The following is a 20,007-nucleotide window of genomic DNA, read 5'->3' as shown; positions in this document are numbered from 1 at the left end:
GTCGTACCGTATGCTCGTGTAGTAGGGGCCCTAATATGCAGCATTGTTAGGAAAATTGCTAGAAATGACTTCATTTTTTATTTGTTTTAATATTCCTGCTAGGACACAAATACTGCGACCGCTTGTTACAAAGGGTCAAGCCTCAAGATCATTAGCGTCATAATCATCATTAATTACGTGCGTTCTCTCGCTGGTAGATGTCAAACGTTTAGGAAAAAAAAGTGAATGTGTTGCTGTGTGCATTGCTTATTTAATTATGAAACAGACACGAATGACTGTCGTGTGATTTTATTTTTCTGTAGGATTCCACTGTGTGGCGCCACTTTATGCAAACAGATGGGGAGCGGAATTTAAAAACCGCTGTGCGATGCACGTGCGCTTCTCCTGAACCTGCCGCTTGAATGTCGCCACGGTGCGCCCGAGCTAAAATTTCCCTCCTTCGAACCTTTCTCACATATCGCCGAGAGCGTAAAAAAGAAGTTGCAGCTATTTATAGAGGGGGCCCTCAGGTATGAAATGCTTTGCGCATTTCGTATTCAGTGAGTAGCGACGTGCAACAATTGCGTCACACCATGTTAGCGCCTATCGTGACCGCCTTGCGTACACACAGCAGGTTTAACATTTGGAGGTGGGCATCGCGGGCCTCGGGCGTGCTACGAGAATTCTACCAACTGAAGTAGTCTAGGAATACGACACGCCTCAGCATTTACACTGCATTAAGAGGGTTTCAAATTGGGCTAGTTGGTATAGTTAGCATGGCCAAACATAATTGCGCTTGTGAACTGACTTGTGATGTGTTTTTCTGGACTTATGTTTTGACATGTGAAGCTTACATATGTGTGCACACCGCAATAAACTTCAGTTGACTGTTCGCGCTCCCGTTTGTGTCGTGCCTGTGTTGTCCCAAGTCAGTTCAAAAGTGCAATTATGTTTGACCGTCTTTACATGCAAACTTGGACGCTTATTTCAATGACTCAAAATGTCAGTGACTGACTGCCTTATAACGGCTGTGCGTGTGCCACTGACCGTTAAAAAAAAAGTAAATTCGCGTGAGCCTATAATAACACCTGGTGTGTGATGCACGAGTGACATGGGTTCCACACGCGCACATACAAAGGAAGGAAAGCACGTACTTTGTTCCTTGAGGGATGGCACAGGAATGTAGGTTTGTTCACTGGGTACGCACAGTCGCCAACAAAAGTTTACGGGATGCGTGCTCTTGGGATCAAATTAATTGTAGGAGTGCCTCGCGACCTCGCTGCCTGATATTGATATCAATCGGCGGATGGAGAGTGCGCGCCTGCTCATGCTTGCAGACATGGCAGGCCTGTGTGGCTGCGCCGAATTTACGTAATTTTTTTTTTCTGCCACACGTGCATCGCATACAAGTGTCTGGCACCCCCGGAGCCGCTGCGCTGGCGGGTAGTTCTGGTGGCGTGGATGTGGCCGAGCTCTCGCTACGGACTTAGCGGGTTTTTCTCCTGCTGCCACCGAATTACCTCCCGATCTGCTCTGATGGGTTTCAGTCGTAGTGAAGGACCAGCCATTCCCTTGTCGATTCTCTTTGCCTGCCACGATGTGTGTTTGCGCCCGGTCGCTCTCCGACACACTGCGTAGACAGCCGCGGACGCCTTTGCCTTCGTCGCTGCACCCATCACGGCGCCCGCTTTGGACTGCGAAGAATAGACTCTCTTTGAAAACAAGTGATTGTTGTTTATACCCATCCGAGACCAACCGCCGTCTGGGCCAGAAGATTCTCAAATGCTGTAGCTAGTTGGTGGAACATGACCAGAAATACAGCCGACAAGTAAACACCACACACGAAGAAAGGACGTACACGAGGCTGCGTGCATACGAGGGCGAGCATTTGTCGGCTGTATTTCTGCTCATGATTCTCAAGGTGGACTCGTCTTCGCCGCACCTAATTTCTTTTGTAAGGGCGACTGCATGCGGTCCTGGCGGATGCGGAATACGCCGACACACAAGTGGAAATGCAGCTCACAAAGAATACAGCTCTCGTCGCCGTTTCTTTGTCGCAAATACGATCCAACTGCAAGTCTACCTGTGTACGGCCTCGCAGCCAATTTTTTGGTTCACGCGAATGGTGCCATCACCTTCCAAGCGAAGCTCGTGGCTACTCTAGAAGCACCATGATCTGCCGTCCTGTCAGCCCGCACTGATGGCGAAAACGGTTACCTGCTAGGGCACTGTCATCCCGTACTCCGCATTATTACGAGGGATCTCCCGCTGCAAGCCCTGTTGTGCCGAGGCCCAGCAATATGCCTGAAGCTTGGCCACCGCCGCCTCACCAGCCACGCTGTCGGCGGCCTGTGGTGCTAGTCTCGCACCCGTGTGCTAATTCATGTAGCCGCTCGTACAACCTGCCCAAAGCGACGAACGAGGCAGCAGCTTGGAGCTCGCCCCTCTCGACTGCACTGTCGCCCTGGGGCATTGCGTGTGCGCGTAAGTTGGTCCGCGCCCACTTACACCGCCTCCCCGCCCATCCAGTCACCCTCTCCAGCAGAGCTCCTGAAAATTAGCCAGCGGGAAAAGAGGCGCCTTGCCCATGCGAGTGTCTTAAACGGGTACTGAGGACAAGTTCGTCTAATTTTTGTTCTGAGTAAAAATCGATTCTATTGCTCCTCCTGGCTAGGCTGACGTTTGTCAGGCAGCGAAAGGCCGATTTGTTGCTAAGGAAATGGCGTTGACTCAAACTCGTGACGTCTACACCGAGGAGGACTCCGGGATTAGCGTTTGAAAGTGAATGGCGGGGTGGCCTAGCCTCTGGAATCCGCAGTGTACAAAAAAAAAAAAAAAAAACTGCCGACGCACCACTTCCGAAATGGGCCGATGGTGGCGACACTATCTGGCATTTCCTAGCTTATAAAAGCTCTTATCGTTAGAATGCAATTGATACAGGCCAATTACAATTCGTTCTCATTCAACGTTATAATGCCAGAAAGTGGAATCTCTGCGTATTTGGCTTGGCCATGTGTTAGGCCGAAAATAGGGCTGGTGTCGCGGAATGTAGGCTGCGCCGTGCTCTTACATCACCGTCATCATCATCAGCCTGACTACGCCCACAACAGGCCTCTCCCGTGTCTCTCCAATTAACCCTGTCTTGTGCCAGCTGCGGCTACCCTATCCCCGCAAACTTCTTAATCTCATCCGCCCACCTAACCTTCGGCTGCCCCCTGCTACGTACGCTTGCCTTCTCTCGGAATTCAGTCGGTTAGCCTTAAGGACCAGCGGTTATCCTCCCTTCCCATTACATGCCCTGCCCGAGCCCATTTCTTATTCTTGATTTCGCCTAGGGTGTCATTAACCGGCGTTTGTTCCCTGACCGACTTTAAGTTACACCGAGCATTTCCCTTCCCATAGCTCGCTGCGTCTTCCTCAATTTAAGATGAACCCTTTTCGTTAGCGCCCACGTTTCTGCCCCATAGATGAGTACCAGTAAGATACAGCTGTTATATACTTTTCCCTTGGTGGGTATTGGTAAACTGCCATTTATGATGTGGGAGAACCTGCGAAATGGACTCCATCCCGTACTTACTCTTTTAATTACTTCACTCTCGTGATCCGGATCTGCGGTCACTATCTGCCCTAAGTAGACGTATTCTTTTACCACTTCCAGCGCCTCGCTACCAATTGTAAACTGCTGTTTCCTGCATCAGCGACTGCATGCATAAGTGATTCAGCAAGGTGATGTCATGAGTGAACTGCAGATTAGTAAGTTATTAACTCTTATCCGCAACTATTCCCAATCCGGCTAAACATGAGCCAAACCAAATACGAAGTGTACACTGGCAGTCCTGCGCCTACTTACGATAACAGCGAACTAGAAGTTCACTTTATACTTGCGATGTATAGACGACTGAAGCGCCTCTTTTCCGTCTAGGCAATTCTGAGAAACTCGATGCTGCCACTGCCTCAATATGCCGTCCCCCTCCGGTCCCAATGGACATTTCAGGCCTCAAAGCCACGCCATTTGCAAGTTTTATTCAAAGCAGATAACTTTTTCCCCACAGCGCACATTGTACATTATTCGACTTCCGTAGCGCTAGATTGCGCCTGACATCCTACTGGGATAGTCTGGTACACTATGGGCTGAGATTTGTCCAGGAGAGTTGGACTGAAGTACAATGAAGAAGGATGGATAGCTGGGCGAGTTGGTAACAGTAGTTCATTGTGGGTGGTACAGCGCGAAACAGACGAAATGTAAAGTAGAACAGACATCTTCTACTTTGCCTTTCGCCGTTTTCGCGCCGTTTCGCCCACAGTGAATTAAACAGATGTGATTAGCCTCTTGAAAAGAAATTGAGAAAGACACGGGTGTTGCGCTTTTGGCACACCTCGTACAGCTGTCAACGTATATACCACAAAGCTCATCCAGACACTCGAGAGAGACAGACTGCGCGCAGATAGCGCGAAAGTACTTGCGATGCGACTACGTCATGTACTGTCGGGGACAAAAGTGGTATGCTCCACGCAGCGGGAGCTGGAGCAACGGAAAACTAAAACCCCTCAATAGACTAAAAGTAACGACATCTGCTGCCTCCTCCTCCTCCTATGCCTTCGCTCCTTCTCTCGGCTCCTCCCGGGCGCCGACGGTGGCGGCACCTATGCCGGGAGATGCTAGCAGACGCTCCCAATGTGCGCCTTTTGGCGCGCAGCAGACCGCGCGCCCGAATGAATTTTGCGTTGCGTTGTTTGCCTGGCTTCGGTCGAAATGACATGATAAGGAATATCGAAAAACCAGTTACTGAAATAACTGCCGCGACCAACGCTGCGCTGCTTTATCGAAACCTTTTGTCCTGCGATCGCTTTGATTGCGGAGCATACGTTGGAAGTGGCGCGCGTGAGCGAGTTCGGGGCACTGTAGCGAATATACTCAGTGCGTTGCGTTCCCAACGCTCGCGCTTTGGCGCGTAGTGGACCGCGCGGCCAAAGGAATTTTTTGTTGCATTTTCTGCCTCTGATTCGGCTGCATGACATGGGAGGTACAAAAATGACCCAAACAACTGCCCCGACCCACGTTGCACTGCTTTATCGGAACTTTTCGTACTGCGATCGCTTTGATCGCGGCGCACACGGTGGAAGTGGAGTGAGCTCGCGAGCTCGCGGCACTGTAGTGAATGACTCGGAGTCGTGTTTTTCAACCGCCGTCTTTTGCCCAATCTTATTGAAAATTTAACTCCGCAAAGAGCAAGTGGACCTACATGCGACTAGATGTGCGGCCTAGGCTTTATTTGAACGGATGGCAGTTTTAATGCTATAATATATTCTCTCAGAGGCGCGTTCGCTCGTGCAACGTGCTGTGCTATTCAGTGAGTAGGTGATTACTCGTCTCAATTTTAATTATTTTAGTGCAGGAAAGCTTGCACATACCTCGGACACCTTGCAGGCTACCGTTAAAAATATGCGACTGACGGTAGCCACGTGATGTTTGTAAATAGGCGAATACGGCGCCATATAGTTGCGCACTGTAACACGGCTGTGATCAGAATTTAGATGTAGGGTTAATCGTTCGGGTTGATTAACAGCAACCAATAAAAGGCATTTAAACGCTGTTTCGTGAGCAACTACAGCATCGCATGAGTCATTCGAATGCTGCTTGTTTAGGTGATTATCATCTTGGGCCAGCATATGCAATAATGGCTTGTAAGAGAACATTGCCTTCGCTCTTGTAATCTCCATGTCTAACGCGCAGTAGCCTTGACTGCCGCAGTTAATTAATCGCTTTCGGTCAAAGTAGCGTACAAAAGAAAAAAAAACTCAATGCTGAAAAATCAAAACTCGAATTTATACTCAGTTCTCCCTGAAGCAAACACGTTGGTTCGTTTAAGAATCGCGAGCATCATGAACAGCGTAGGCTCAGACGGCAAGAACCGCCCTTTTACTATCGAATTCGTGAGCGAATGAGTCCATATCTGTAGCGACACAAACACGGCAAGCAATGCGCGCAAGCATAAAAGCTAGATGTATATTGCATGCGAGCAGCATGTACAGCGGGTATCAAACAGCGAGAACCGCCTCTTCAGTATGGGGTTCGTAAGCGAAGGAGTCCAACTGCGACAAAAATTCCTGCAGCAGTGCGCAAGATGAGAGCTAGACATCCAACGCGAGCAACGTACACATGGGGGCTCAAACAATATGAAGCGTACTTTGCGAGTCGAGGCTGCGAACGAGTCTGACTGCAACCACGTCGACACGCCACGAAATGCGCCCAACATCAGAGCTGCACCTGCAGAACCTAGCAGAGCTGGCACAGTGTGCATAAGACAACAAGAAGCACAGCTTTCGTAGCCTACGAGCAAACGAGTAGATATACAACTATGCCGAACAGCATTTACTGCGAAGAAAGACTGTAGTCGCTCGCGCTTCGCATCAAATCACCCGAAAAAAAAAAAAAGACAACTGAAGAGCGGGAACTCACCTCACAAAGTCACGGATCCAGCACATTATGGAAGTTTGCCCGGCCGATCCTGTGCAGCCAAACCTTTCGGCGAGCTGCGTTGCTTTTCCGGACGAAATTACAAGAAATCTTTTCCCACTGCCTCCTCGGTTGCATCCATACGCGCAACAGAAGCTCGCCATCGCCGCAACGCGTAGACGACGTCAAAGATGGAAAAACACTTCCCGCCAAAACTGTTGCACAGAAAGAAAATTAAGCGGGACTCCTATTCCCGACAATGACGCCGGCTAGAGTCACTAAAATTTTTTTTTCAGTGACTCTAGCGCCGGCGTCTGCTGCGGAGCAAAAAGCGCGCGCTAACACGTGACCACGGCGCTTCGGCCAATGGGGGGCTCGATTATCCGGCGGTGCGCTAGGAGAGGAGGGAAGCCGGAAAGTTCAAAGCTTTGCGTTACTTTTGCTTCATTGAGGGGCTTTACGGAAAACTGCATCGTAACGCCAACTACAGGCGAGATCTGGGATCGAGACAGCCAATGGGAGCCCTTTGTTATCTGCAGGCATGCCGCTCGACTCGACCGTTTCAATGTGTCGTGCTTTATAGATGGCGTTACAATACAGTTTTCTGTTGCTTCGGCTCCCGCTGCGTGGAGCATACCACTTTTGTACCCGATTGAAATAACCTTTGTCCCTTGATTGAAATAAGGCAACAGTTTCATTCCAGTTGCATTCCTTTCATCCTTCGTTATCGGCTCGATAGTCACCGAACCGTCCTCTGTATCTAAATTAGATCGGTCGGGCGAATAATGATAGCGAAAACCATTCGATAAGATTCATTATTGCAAACCTGCCGACTATGGGGCCTCTCATGCCAGACACGTGGCCTCGGTTATTTCCCATTGTCGATTATCCGGCGCAGTGGGGTATGCATACGACGCTGATAGCAAGCAGCCAGCTGAAGTGCAGTAGCCACGAGAGCGGTGACGTCAGTGAGGTGGCACTGCCTTTGCCGTAGGAGGCGTCGGAAGCCAAGTAGTAGACGTCTCCCTGATCGCAGTCCGAGTGCTTGACCTTGCAGTTGATGGGCTGGAGCCCTCGGTCCAGGCAGAACCGAATCTCGGCCAGGACAGGCGCCGCGTATTTCTGTCACAGGGAAGAGGAGCACACGTACTGTTAGTCTCAAGGAGGTTATATAATAGTATTATATCCTTGGTCTGGATGCGATGTTGTCACCCAGCGGCGATGCTCAGCGACGCTTTGAGCATAGCTATAATCTGAAGATCGGCAAAGCGCTTACTTTACTGTAGTGGCACACAAAATTGGCCGCTTCTCTGATGTCATGGTGGAGAGCGTCTTTGATCTCTTGTAGCTGAAAGGAAACGAAGGGATAAGAATTTAGGAGCTGCTTATAAACTCCTGCTGTTATCTCACCGTGTATGTCCTTTCAGAGGTCGGCACTACACCGCTGCTTCGAAGGTATCTGAAACATGCATTAAATATAGACGCTGAAATTTTATTATTCGTGAAGGAATTTAGAGATACTTCTTTTATGGCTGTCGGCTATATATAGTACGATTGCTCGCGAGGCATTGAGTGCTGAAGGGCTATACTCGGGGATAACTCTCTGGTATTGAAAATTGGAATTCGGAAAGGAGATGGCCCGGTAACTGGCACACTTCTTGAGGGACACCAGAACCGCACTCTGTGAGAAGAGGCGAACGTATAGGAGAGGGAAAAGGGTGCCCTAGTGCGTGGCTCCGGAATAGAGATATTCAGTTCGGGGATTTTCTCCGTGCACTTTTCAGAGAATTTGAAGGGTAAATTTGGCTAAGGGAATTTACCGCAAAGTCGCGGGATTTTAAGGACCGAAATTCTTGATTTTTTTTCTCAAATTAACGAAGTTTTCAGGAAAAATAGCCTGAATTAGGGAACTTTAAGCCTAATTGTGGGAATTTGGAGGTAAGGGATGATCACTGCTGCGGAATGATTTCTAGCGCTTGTGGATCTTGAACGAGTACTGGCAAGTGGCTATTTTTCTCTCACTTTACCATAACCATTTCTTATAAAGTTTTCATCATAATAATCTTCTATTTTCACCGTAATATTCAGAAAATACAAAGAGTTTAAGGACCAATAGCCAAAAGCTAGTGAGAGGTCCGGCAACAAAAGTAGCATACAGGCAACAAATGGAAAGGGGGAAATGCCGGAGGCCCGTGTATTGTGCGATGTACGTTAAAGAACCCCAAAGTGGTCGAAATTATCCGGAGCCCTCCATTACGGCGTCCCCCATAGCCTGAGTCGCTTTGGGGCTTTAAACAACATAAAACCATCAATAGGAAGGGTAGGAGACGTGAGAGATTAGTTTGGGCAGAAAAAGATGAAGTGCCCTGCCAGAAGACATGACAAAGAGCAAAAATCAAAGACGGTGCGTTTTTTGCAACACCAAACTAAACACCAACCGCGTACGTCGCCACTGCGCCTGCAGAGGGACAAATCAGCGTGTATCTCTCCCTCTACCCTTGCACGTCCCTAAAACGTTTTTTGTTTTCTTGCCCCGCCGCAGTGGCTCAGTGGTTAGGGCGCTCGACTACTGATCCGGAGTTCCCGGGTTCGAACCCGACCGCGGCGGCTGCGTTTTTATGGAGGAAAAACGCTAAGGCGCCCGTGTGCTGTGCGATGTCAGTGCACGTTAACGATCCCCAGGTGGTCAAAATTATGCCGGAGCCCTCCACAGCGGCACCTCCTCTTCCTTTCTTCTTTCACTCACTCCTTTATCCCTTCCCTTACGGCGCGGTTCAGGTGTCCAACGATATACGAGACAGATACTGCGCTATTTCCTTTCCCCCCAAAACCAATTATTATTATTATTTCCTAGGAGCGGAAATTAGCGAACCCTCTGTAAGCACGCATTGTGAAGGGAATGGTGTCCGCCTAGGTCGAAAGGACAGAGAAGGACTATGTTTGCCGATCTAGCAGCTATGCAGCCTAGTGGTCCTGTTTGATCCAGTGTGGCTGGTCTTTTACAGGGCTTGATTTGCCACGCTGCTCAGCTCGCACGAGGTGGTCTTTGCGCGCGACTCACTCCGTGATGTTGTGCTGCAGGTAGATGTTCAGCGTCGTGTTGAAGAACTTGTAAAGTCCTTTCAACCGGGGCACCATGGTGGCACACGTGCCGTGCTTAAGCCATTCGTGCTTCCTGACCGAAAAGAAAAAAAAAGGATTCTTAGACGGAAGGCAAATTTTCCTTCAACCTAACCTCCTGCACATTTCGTGGCTGTCCGCATAAGTGATTGGCTCGATGCCTCAGTGTTTTTTCTCAGATTTCGTGGATATAGGTCTGCGAACGTGTGGCCTCCCACCGCGCAAGAAAAGCGGCCACCAACAAAAAGCCACGAACGACAGAAACTCTCGGAGTATGCGGAGGGAGCATCTCTAAAAAGGCGGGCAAAAGTTCTGACGAGGAGTAAAAAGTCTCTCTCACACGGGCGGTTTCAGGGCCCATCGAGAAAATGGCTATCGAGATTTATGAGGCCACCCAGATGCAACGCAGGCACGCGTAAAATTCCAGTAGCCATCGAGTTGTGAGAGAAGCTGCATTTTCAAGTAATTGCTATTTTTAATTGAAAATATGTTCTCAAAGTGTATTGAAGTAATTCACAAGCGGCGACGATGGGCAACAATACGCAGTTCATTTAAAAATGCCGCTGCGGTTCTTCTGTGGAGCTCTATGTGGGCCTCGGTTATCGCAAAGCGTGCCAAGGGGCGAATGCGAGCGGAGCGCAGAAGCGCGGCGCACAACAAAGGCAGCGTTGACTTACATCTGACAGTATTGAATTGGTTAGCAGTGTCTGGCGTTATTGAATCGAAAGTAATTTTTGTTTCTTTTACGTTTTTACCTTTTTCTTAAACGTTTAGCGAGTACGAGGCTGCCCTCAAGGGCCCTCGGTGTTCTAATGGTCCTTCGTGAACTTCCATTAAGTTGATCCCCGTTGAGTGCGATGACTGAGCATTGAAACTGCATGCTCGGCAGGGGTATCGCGGGCTAGTTCGCCGACTCTGTCAAATGCGCGAAGGGATGGAGAGACGTGTTTGTTCGTTCGAGTCCGTCTTCACGCTGTGTGAGGAGTTATACTAGCTAGCCCTTTATTCTCACCGTAATATTCAGAAAATGCAGAGACTTTCAGGACCAACTGCCAAAAGCTAGTGAGAAGTCCGGAAACAAAAGAATACAGGCAACAAATAGAAAGGGGGAAATGCCGGATGCCCGTGTAATGTGCGATGTCACGTTAAAGAACCCCAAGGTGGTCGAAATTATCCGGAGCTCTCCATTACGGCGTCCCCGATAGCCTGAGTCGCTTTGGGTCGTTAAACCCCATGAAACCATCAATAGAAAGGGTAGGAGACGTGAGAGATTAGTTTGGGCAGATAAAGAAGATGAAGTGCCCTGTCAGAAAACATATGACAAAGAGCAAAAATCAAAGAAACAGTTGGTGCGAAAGACGCGTTTCTTTGTTCGAGTCCGTCTTCACGCTGTGTGAGGAGTTATATAGCTAGCCTTTCAAAACTCTTTGAACAGGCTACGTTCCTAATTTACGCGAATTAGCAAACTAGCGTAATAGATTAGCCCCTAATCACAAATTTTGTACTCACCAGAACTTGTTGTTATCCTCGCTCACGGAAGGCCAGTACAGGTCGAGCTGAGGTACCAGAGGCTGAAAGCATTGTTGCACCCACATCACGGATTACCATTAAAAAAATAAAGCGTAACGGAGCAGGAGCTTCTTTTCTGACTCAAATGCATGCTCACCGAAAGAACCGTGGCATTGTATTGGAGTGTGCGGTTACAGAACTGGGGATCGGAGGTGTTCGAGGAGGGCCTGTGTTGAAAACGGAAGATTGAGCATTCACTCCATTATAGGCAGACATGACGGATTCTTCTGTGTGACATGTCGGTGATCTTTTGCACACGAGGAAAACATCCTACTGTCTGTTAGAGTTTTATATCTCGGACACTTCAGTATACAGTGCCCATTTTCTGCTTGGTACTTTCAGTGCCCGTGCGGTTATCTGTTTATTAGGTCACGTATTTCTGCCAGATTTGGTTTGGTTTGGTTTATAGGGGCTTAACGTCCCAAAGCAACTCAGGCTATGAGAGATGCCGTAGTGAAGGGCTCCGGAAATTTCGACCACCTGGGGTTCTTTTACGTGCGCTGACATCGCACAGTACACGGGCCTCAAGAATTTCGCCTCCATCGAAATTCGACCGCCGCGGCCGGGACAGAACCCGCGTCTTCCGGGCCGGCAGCCGAGCGCCATAACCACTCAGCCACCGCGGCGGCTCTGCCAGATTTTATCTGCCACAAAGACATATAGAAACCTACTGTGATTTGAAAATTTATTCCGCACGTTCAATCTGCTTGGTGCCTGCAATGCATGTGCGGGTGTCTGTTAAACTCATCTACGTTGTGAACAGCCGCCGCGGTGGCTCAGTGGTTATGGCGCTCGGCTGCTGACCCGAAATACGCGGGTTCGATCCCGGTCGCAGCGTTTACAGGCCCGTTTACTGCGCGTGTCAGTGCACGCTGAAGAGCCCCAGGTGGTCGGATTTTCCGGAGCCCTCCAGTGCGGCGTCCCTCATAGCCCGAGTCGCTTTGGGACGTTAAACCCTATAAATCAAATCAAATTCTTTGTGAACAAAGAAGCATCCACTGTACTTTATTCGAATACTTTGGGATGGACATAAACATTCTTACCAGAGTCCGTGTATTGTCCAGAAGCTTCTCTCCTTTTCCTTGATGCACTGTGGGCGGTAGCAGGACGGAAGGCGTGATTAGATAAGGTGTGAATAGAAGCCAACAAGGGGCGTCTCTTATCCGGATGCTCTTGGCCTCTGCACACAATCTAGCGGATGTGTAACCGCTTTGTCTCAGCATATCGGCAGTCTGCCGCGTTCTTTTTTTTCAACAAAGCCTGAAACAATGCTTATTTGTGGTAAAAAATTGACAAAACGATTTAGATTGTGCAACGCAGATGTTTGAGTGCTAGCTGTAGTGTAACAGCGAAGGAAGAAGCCGGGCTGGCGGACGCTTGTGCACATCTTTGTTCGGTGGTGGGTTTCGAACCAACCACCTCCAGCAGCCGAGGCGGACGCCATGGCTACCCGTCGCCTCCCATCTTCTTTCCCGTTTCATCTCCTTTCCTCCAAGATGAGGAAAGGGATTTTCCTTTTTCGCTTCGCCGCCTCTCGTTACCCACCCACTTCTCTCTGCCACGAGAGGGAGTTCTCTTCGTTTTGCCTCGTGCCAGCCTAACTGAAGAGCTCTAAGAAAGGAGGGCAATGAGCACTCTAATCCCATGTAGAAGGAAACTGTACAGGCGCTATGTGGCAACGCAGTTAAGTATGTGTTCGCTGCTACAACAGCACCAGTGGCACTTGCGAAAATGCCGGCGTTGTCTGTGTGGCCTCCAGAAGCGCCACTCACCACGTGGCTCACCCCTCGGACATGGCGGCTACCACGCAGCGGCGGGACGTTGCGATGTTCCCCCTGCCGCTGACGGGTTCGCACCGTACAGGCGGGTGGTCCGATCCAGTCCGTAGATCATCGCGTGAAACGGCGCCCACTCTCCTGATCCAATATCCTCCCCTGAAAGTGAGTATTTCCCTCTTTCCTTTTTGCCCCCTGCCAACTGAGGCTTCGGAAGGACGGACATATTTTCCTGCTTGGGGGTTTTAATGCGAACGCATTAAAGCGACGGCGAAATCGAATTCAAGACGCAGTGTGATAACCAGCTACCCTCCTCCGGCCAGCCTCCTAGCTATAGGGGGCTGTACACCTCCCCACCCTCCAGAAGCGCCACCCACTTTCGCCCACGATCGTGCTTTTTCTGTATGCACTGCACGAGGGCCAGGGCGGTAATTACGGCCCTGTGATGGGTGTGTACAAAAAAAAAGTGGTAGGGTTCCAACGTAGTTAAACCGAGCAGACTTGGGAAAGCATGTGCTCATTCTTGGCCTCCTCTCTCTGGCATCTTGCAAGTGCACGCAACCGCGTTTCTCGCTCTTCATCTTCACTTTCCTCTCTCCACTCGTCGGCAGCTGACGCGACGCCCTCTTCCCATTGGGTACACCTGGCGCGACGCCCCTCCGAACTTACCCGAGCTTCCTCCCATTGGCTACAGATGGCGCGACGCCCTTGTTTCAAAACAAAACATACTTCAATATCGATCAAACACTTAACCGTCATGCACCTTTGTCAGCCTCAGAGACCTGTGGTATATTTTTCCCTATTTCAGATCACGCTTGTACCTGCGATGTTCACCTGAGGCGGCGATACGTGTATTTCAGTTCTTGCTCTTTTCTTCCTAACAAGAGCTTTGTTTTCAGTAAGAGTGGTGTTTTTGTGTTTAGTAGCTGCTATTCTATCGATACAAACCAACTTCAATATCTCTTCAGCGTCCCTTTAAGTGGTACTTTCCCACTAAAAGAATTGCGACAAGTGGTCTACTTACGCTGCCCGACCGAGCACGAACTGACCTTTTCGTGTCCGGCGTTGCAAACACCCGAGCTCCACTGCAGACTGAACGTGAAGTATGTGACGGTCGGCTCGTGCGGAGACCTGCTCGCATCAAGTCCACTGCAAGTGGAAAGGGGAGGGGTGCGTGCACTCGCCGAGAACACTACACCAGCGACAAAAAAAAATGTAATCGCCTGTGTAAGCATCCAGTAGAGTGGCAGTGGTGTTACTTTGCTGATGTCAACACCGTGGGATCGAATCCCGCCGGCCGCATTTGGATGGAGGTGAAATGCAATTGAGGCCCGTAGGCTGTGCGGTGTCGATGTACGTTGAAGAACCCCAGATGCTAGAAATCAATCTGGATCCCTCCACTGCGATGTCCATGATAGCAGCTTCGGGAAGACTGGGCTGGAGCGTATTTGGCAGGTTCTCTCATATCGTGAATGGCAGTTTATCAATGCCCCTCAAGAGTCCACCGATATGTGAGACAGTTACTGCGTCATTTCCGTTTCTAAAAAAAACAGTTTTCAAGTGTACAACAGCAGTATGCTACCCGCACTCACCTACCAGGCAGAAATATGGAGGATAACGAAACGGGTTCAGCTTAGGTCAAGGGCAGCGTGGGTAAGGAAAGAAACGCGATGTTAATGACATCACAGCCGAAATAAAGAGGACATGTAATGCGGTGGCAAGATAACCGATGGTCCTTAAAGGTTCACTAAAGAGGAATCTGAAATCGTCTTTTTACCGCGGGAACTCGATCTACTCTCTCCAAGCATTCTTAGAAAATTCGAATTATCCTGTGCGGCCGGTTTCCTTATTAAATCGAATTCAAAAGTCCCGCCTTCCACCTTTTATTTTTTGAACTGACCTCCGAAAAGAGGAGGAGTCAACAAACGCGTGGAGCGCCTTTCAGCCAGCCGCGTGGTGGCTTCGCTTTCGGTTTTATTTTGTTTTTAGGTTTCCGTGAATGAACAGTTTAAGTCACAGACTACATAGTCGCAAATTAGGCCCACAAAAATAAAAGTACATGTGGATTCTTTGTTTTCGCCAATCGCCACGTATCACTCCGCCGAGGGCATGCAGAGCGGCAAGCCGCACCACGCGGCTGGCTGAAAGGCACTTCACGCGTTGGCTGACCCCACCTCTTTTCGAAGGTGAGTTAAAAAAAATACGAAAGTTTAATTCGATTTAATAAGGAAATAGGGCGCACAGGACAATTCCAAGTTTCTAAGAACGCTCGGAGCATGCAGATCTAGTTCCCACGGTAAAAAGACGAGCTCAGAATTCTCTTTAGTGCACCTTTGAGAGTAACGGAATGGATAGCAAGGGGCGGCAGACGAAAAATTAGACGGGCGGATGAGATTATGAAATTTGCGGGTTTAAGGTGACCGCAGCTGGCACAGGATCATGTTAATTGGAGAGACGTGGGAGAGACCTTTGACCTGCTGTGGAGTTCGCTGACCTTTCCGCGAACTCGTTGGTCTTGTGTTCGCAAGGAAGGCCGCTCCAGTGGGGTCGGAAGTCGCCAACAAAGGGACCCGTCCCGTCCAGGCCTCCCCTGCTTGCGGCGGACGTCCTTGTTTACTCCGCCCCTGCTTGCGGCGGACGTCCTTGTTTACTCCGCGCCGTGACAGGCATAGCCCGTCTTAAGAAGCCTAACCATGTACAGGTGTCGGCATGTGTGCGTTGTCAAGAGGTTGCCGAGGCTTCGGGAACGAAGGAGATACGGCTGAGTATTAGCCGAGTGACCGGAGACCCATTATTCCCGTAATGACTGTCTTCTCCTCTTGCGGTGTGTCTGCCAGTGTAAACAACTTTAGGGATGGTCTCGTCCGCATATGTTTGTCGCGTGTGCGAAAGAGATAGGAAAGTGGTAACGGCTGGGCCGTGGGTGCCGTCGGAAAGGGTGGTCGCGTTTGTGCTGTTTGTGTATTTGATTGCAACCTCTCCTTTCCCAAATGTTTAATCAGCACTCTTTCCCCAATCTGTGATTAGTTGGCGGAAACCTTATTTTCCTTTCCCTGACTACTGATTAGTGAAACGTGTCGCTTGTAACATTATTGGTGGCTGTCCCCGCTAAGGGCGGAGACAGAGGGTTTAAAAACAAGCGCGCTGGGCTGAACAAGGGCTGAATTCGTCTGATCAACGGTTTAGTCATGTAAATAGTTTTCTTCTTGCTTTGTTTCTTGTTTTATTTATGCTGTAAATAAATAGTTAACCTTCTCCTTTCCTCGAATAACGTGAATGTTTGCGAGTTAGAACCACCGGGTCATCAATAACTCCGATTTCATCATCAACAAGGTGTTTCCTCTCATCGCCACCTGACGAAGGGGGAAACTCAACTCCTGCGTAGTCAGGCTGATGATGATGATGATTCTATCGTTATATTAGAGTAAAAATAACGGGCATATAAAGAGCGTGAATCAAGCCGCACTAGGCAGCAACGCATATACACGTCATATGATGCGCGCGAGTATAGTGGCGAGTAAAAGATTAGCACAGTACACCGCGACCACGTACAGTACTCACGGATTGAAATAGGACATTCGGAGCGCGTGGCCGTCGCTTCATGGAGCGCCGCCCGTAGACGCTCATGGAACCAAGGTGGTGCATTGTGGTATGGCGTGAGAGGGAGAACATCTACAAACAGAATTGTTCCTTCCAGTAGCCAATCAGCCGGCCTGTGGTTTACCACATACCTGCGTGGCACTGCAAGGCTAGCGCTCCGAATGTCCTATTTCAATCCGTGAGTACTGTACATGACTACATAAGTGCACGGACGTCGTAAAAGTACAGTGGTGAGCAAGATGAGCGGGAACAACCTTTTGCACAAAATTGCGAATTTTGTGGATAGTTCTCCACTAAATTTGAGTATGCCTGTTCGATATCATTTGCTAAGGGAAATGGTATACTTAGAAACGTTACATAATTCTGATATGACCAATAAGTGAATGCATTAACCCTTTCCCCTCTCATAGTGCTCGCACTGTTCTTTCGGCGATGGAGGCTACAACGCAAAGTGCCCGTGTGTTCCGATTTCTGCACACGTTATAGAACCCTAGGTGGTGGGCTAATTAAATAAAACACTCTACTACGGTGCTTCGCATAGCTCACAGTGCTGGTTCATCGCGTAGACAAAATTGAAAAATCTGCGTACTTCTCTCAGGGATTCGGATAGCACATGCTTCGAGGTGAAACTAGAATGCATGGCGAATCATTACATGATGGCAAGTGCTGAAGTGCTTAACGCAGACTTGCTTTAGGAGGGCTATAAACCTCTGCACCTGCAGAGCACGACAGAAGCACGAACGTTTAATTTAATTTTATAGTGCACAGCACACTGCAGGGCTTCGCGGAAGACGGTGTGCCCGAAGCGATGCCGTCATTTGCTCCGGAAACAACTCTCAGCGTTTTTACTTCTCTCGGTCAATCGATCCTGTTCTTTTGATGCCTTTCTTTTTGCGGCCTCTCAACAGGTGTGCACGAACGCGCATATGCGAGAACAATTGTGCCTGCGCGTCCTCCGCTCGCATGACAACAGTGTGCGTTTTTCAGGCACCTGCGCCGATGTAGTGTGAGCATACTGTGCGGATAAAGAGAGCTCTGTGGCTCGCCAGTAAACATCGATGTCAGGGTAGAGGAGGGGATAGTACGGTAACAACATTCACCGGTGAAAGGAAGTGCCGATGGTAAAATCCAGAGAGAAAGAAGCCTTCTTCGACGCTTCCAAGGGAAGCGCTTTAGTTTGCCGAGGCTATACATTAAGTGATAGGGATCGGTACTTGAGGCCAAAATGGTACTGGGGAGATTTTGGCAGCCAAACGAGGTATCTGACGATAGGACATGTTGCTACGCAATGCCAGCACTTCCAGCCACTAGAGTGAATGAGCTCTTCGTAGAGGTCCGAGACGATGTGGGATTTGGTTAACAGCCACCGCGTAGTCACTTTTAAGAAAGTAGAAATAAGTAAAACTAGATTCTTGGCGAATAGGACGACGAGATTAATTTAGCCAGATAGGGAATGAAATTTCTATAACTTTTCCAAAGAAGCCACTTTAGGAGCATAACCTATTATCCGGGCGACAGCTGTCATCACGTTGGTATTCCAAGAGCGAACTATTCTGGCTAAGAATTTTCTATCGTGGCATTGATCAGCAGTGCCTCCGCATTTGCACGTGGTAGAAAATTGGGAATTACTTCCGCTTCCTGTCTTTCCTCCGAGCTTAATTTCCGACCACATTGCATGTCTTTTCTCGTTCTCAAGGTAGAAAACTTGGCGTTCCGCAGAAAAACCTGGCCGCTCTATGGCGGCGTACAGAGTGACACCGTGCATGAACCCTGCGTCGCTCTGAGTTGTCGCACCCCTTCCTCAAAAGGGGACTCTGCAGTGCGCGCGGACAGGTAGTGCGATATTGCATGCAGCTTACCCCGCAGAAGCCAGCAGCAGAACGGCCAATGCCAGACGGTGCATTATCGCGGAGCTCCGGGGGTTGTGTTCGCTGACTGAGAGGGGCACCTCTGTTTTTGTGCCCTTCGCGGACGGCGCGCGCTTCAAATGAGCGTCGTCGAGTAGGCTGTGGGAGGCCGCTGATCGCTACAATGCGCTTCTGCTGGACAATCCCGTGACGTTTTGTCGTACTCTCACTGCCATCGTGTCGAAGCGCATTGATAAGAGCGTTGATAAGATACGGGCCGAGGAACAGTGGTATAAGCAGGTTGGACGTCCACATGTTGTCTGGCTGCCTGCATGGTCGCCAGTGCACTCGGCATGTTACTCCGTTTGAATGATCTCGAAATAAAAAGAAGGTGGGCCTTTTTTTGAATGCCAGAGAGAGAAGGGGGGAAGGATGGGATCATCGTGCTGCTTTCATGGCCTCCGAGGTTAGCAAAAGCCCGCTTTCGAGTTTTCGTCCGACTCCGTTATGATGCGCATTCGTCTTTTACCGAATTTTTATAAACGCATCACTTTTGAAGCCTAAATATTATTGGAATTGAGAGAGTCCGCATTATGCTCCCACGTAGACTCATGTTGAAGAACTTTGTGCCAATAGAGGTGCTCCGAGCAGCCAGCCAAGTTTGTTGCTTTATCTAATTCAGCTTTCTTCACCCACTGTATCAGCCAGATAGCCTTCAAGTTTTTCGAGCTTTTGCACAAAATTATTCGTACTTTTGATTTATACACACATTTTGCCTTCATGTATTTAAAGGGAAGCTGAAACGGTTTTCAAATTGCATGAAACGCTGTGGTTGGGAAGAAGGGACTTTGAAAATCATCTGTGTAAATTTTTTCTCGATTCTGCTCGCAAAATAAGCCGCAATCGCTTGTTAAAAACCCGCCGCCGACACGCCCTCTTCGCTTCCGGAAGCGCCGAATGGGGGACGGAACTGGCGGAAGTGACGCCATTCACGGGTAGTCTGCCAGCCGTCCTGCTTTGCTTGCTGCTTTTCGGCCCGCGCTTTGGTGAACGACGGATCTATAATTTGCAAAACGCAGTTCTCAAGCCAGCTGAAGCAACGCGCTACGCAGCAACACAGTCGGTGCTGGCCGGAGATCCCCGTAGATGACGTCACGACGATCCCGGCCATAAGCGGCGTTCGCTCGGCGGCCTGGGACGCTGGTGCCCGTTTTCTTCCAAAAAACAGCTTTTTTCGTTTATTTCTGCCCTTTTCGAATGCGATATTCTTTTTCAACAGTCTAAAAACCATAAAATGCTGCATGGAACTCAATTTTTTCGAAAAGTGCTTCAGCTTCCCTTTAACTAAATATGCGTCTTAGAGATGGTTGCATGTATCTGAAGGCACCAAGGCGTGCAGCAGAAAATCCGTAGAGGTAGAACTGTCGGACCTACGTCACAATTTTTTTTTCTTTGGATTCACGGTAAAACTCAGGCTTAAGAAATGCACCTGGATTAACGCTGAAAAACAGCTTTTGCTCGGGTGCGACGAGTGTACGAGAGGCCAGACCTCGGCTTAGACTTTCCAAAGCAGATGACGGTGCGTGCTGCTTCGGCTGTGCCAACAAATAAGATGCCCCTGAAAGCAGGAATCGCGTATCATGCATGCAAGGAAGTCCGG

At 49.3% G+C, this 20,007-nt stretch overlaps 2 protein-coding genes across 3 annotated transcripts in view; one reads left to right on the top strand and one right to left on the bottom strand.

Annotated features, from left to right (window-relative positions):
* Positions 1 to 20,007, top strand: part of LOC144133565 (uncharacterized) — a 36,263-nt gene that overhangs the window by 1,772 nt on the left and 14,484 nt on the right. Inside the window, exon 1 of one of the 2 annotated variants that reach the window (XM_077666745.1) lies at positions 12,226 to 13,065. The exons of the other annotated variant lie outside the window; for it this stretch is intronic. Within the exon in view, the coding sequence (XP_077522871.1) occupies positions 12,919 to 13,065 (147 nt within the window). The 5' untranslated portion in view covers positions 12,226 to 12,918. Of the gene's footprint in view, positions 1 to 12,225; positions 13,066 to 20,007 lie in introns of those variants that run through there. 2 annotated transcript variants of the gene reach the window in all.
* On the bottom strand, positions 273 to 18,551 carry LOC144133569 (ribonuclease Oy-like). The gene is made up of 9 exons (XM_077666751.1): positions 18,360 to 18,551; positions 13,950 to 14,049; positions 12,169 to 12,215; positions 11,223 to 11,292; positions 11,066 to 11,127; positions 9,498 to 9,611; positions 7,847 to 7,895; positions 7,713 to 7,784; positions 273 to 7,558 (listed from the first exon to the last, which is right to left on the bottom strand). Exons 1-9 carry the CDS (start codon positions 18,401 to 18,403, stop codon positions 7,322 to 7,324), a joined length of 795 nt encoding a protein of 264 aa, XP_077522877.1. The 5' UTR covers positions 18,404 to 18,551; the 3' UTR covers positions 273 to 7,321.

This window comes from Amblyomma americanum, chromosome 5 (genome assembly GCF_052857255.1).
Source record: "Amblyomma americanum isolate KBUSLIRL-KWMA chromosome 5, ASM5285725v1, whole genome shotgun sequence".
NCBI lineage: Eukaryota > Metazoa > Arthropoda > Arachnida > Ixodida > Ixodidae > Amblyomma > Amblyomma americanum.
Note: the sequence above shows the minus strand (reverse complement) of the source record. Positions and strands in the feature narration are given on the sequence as shown.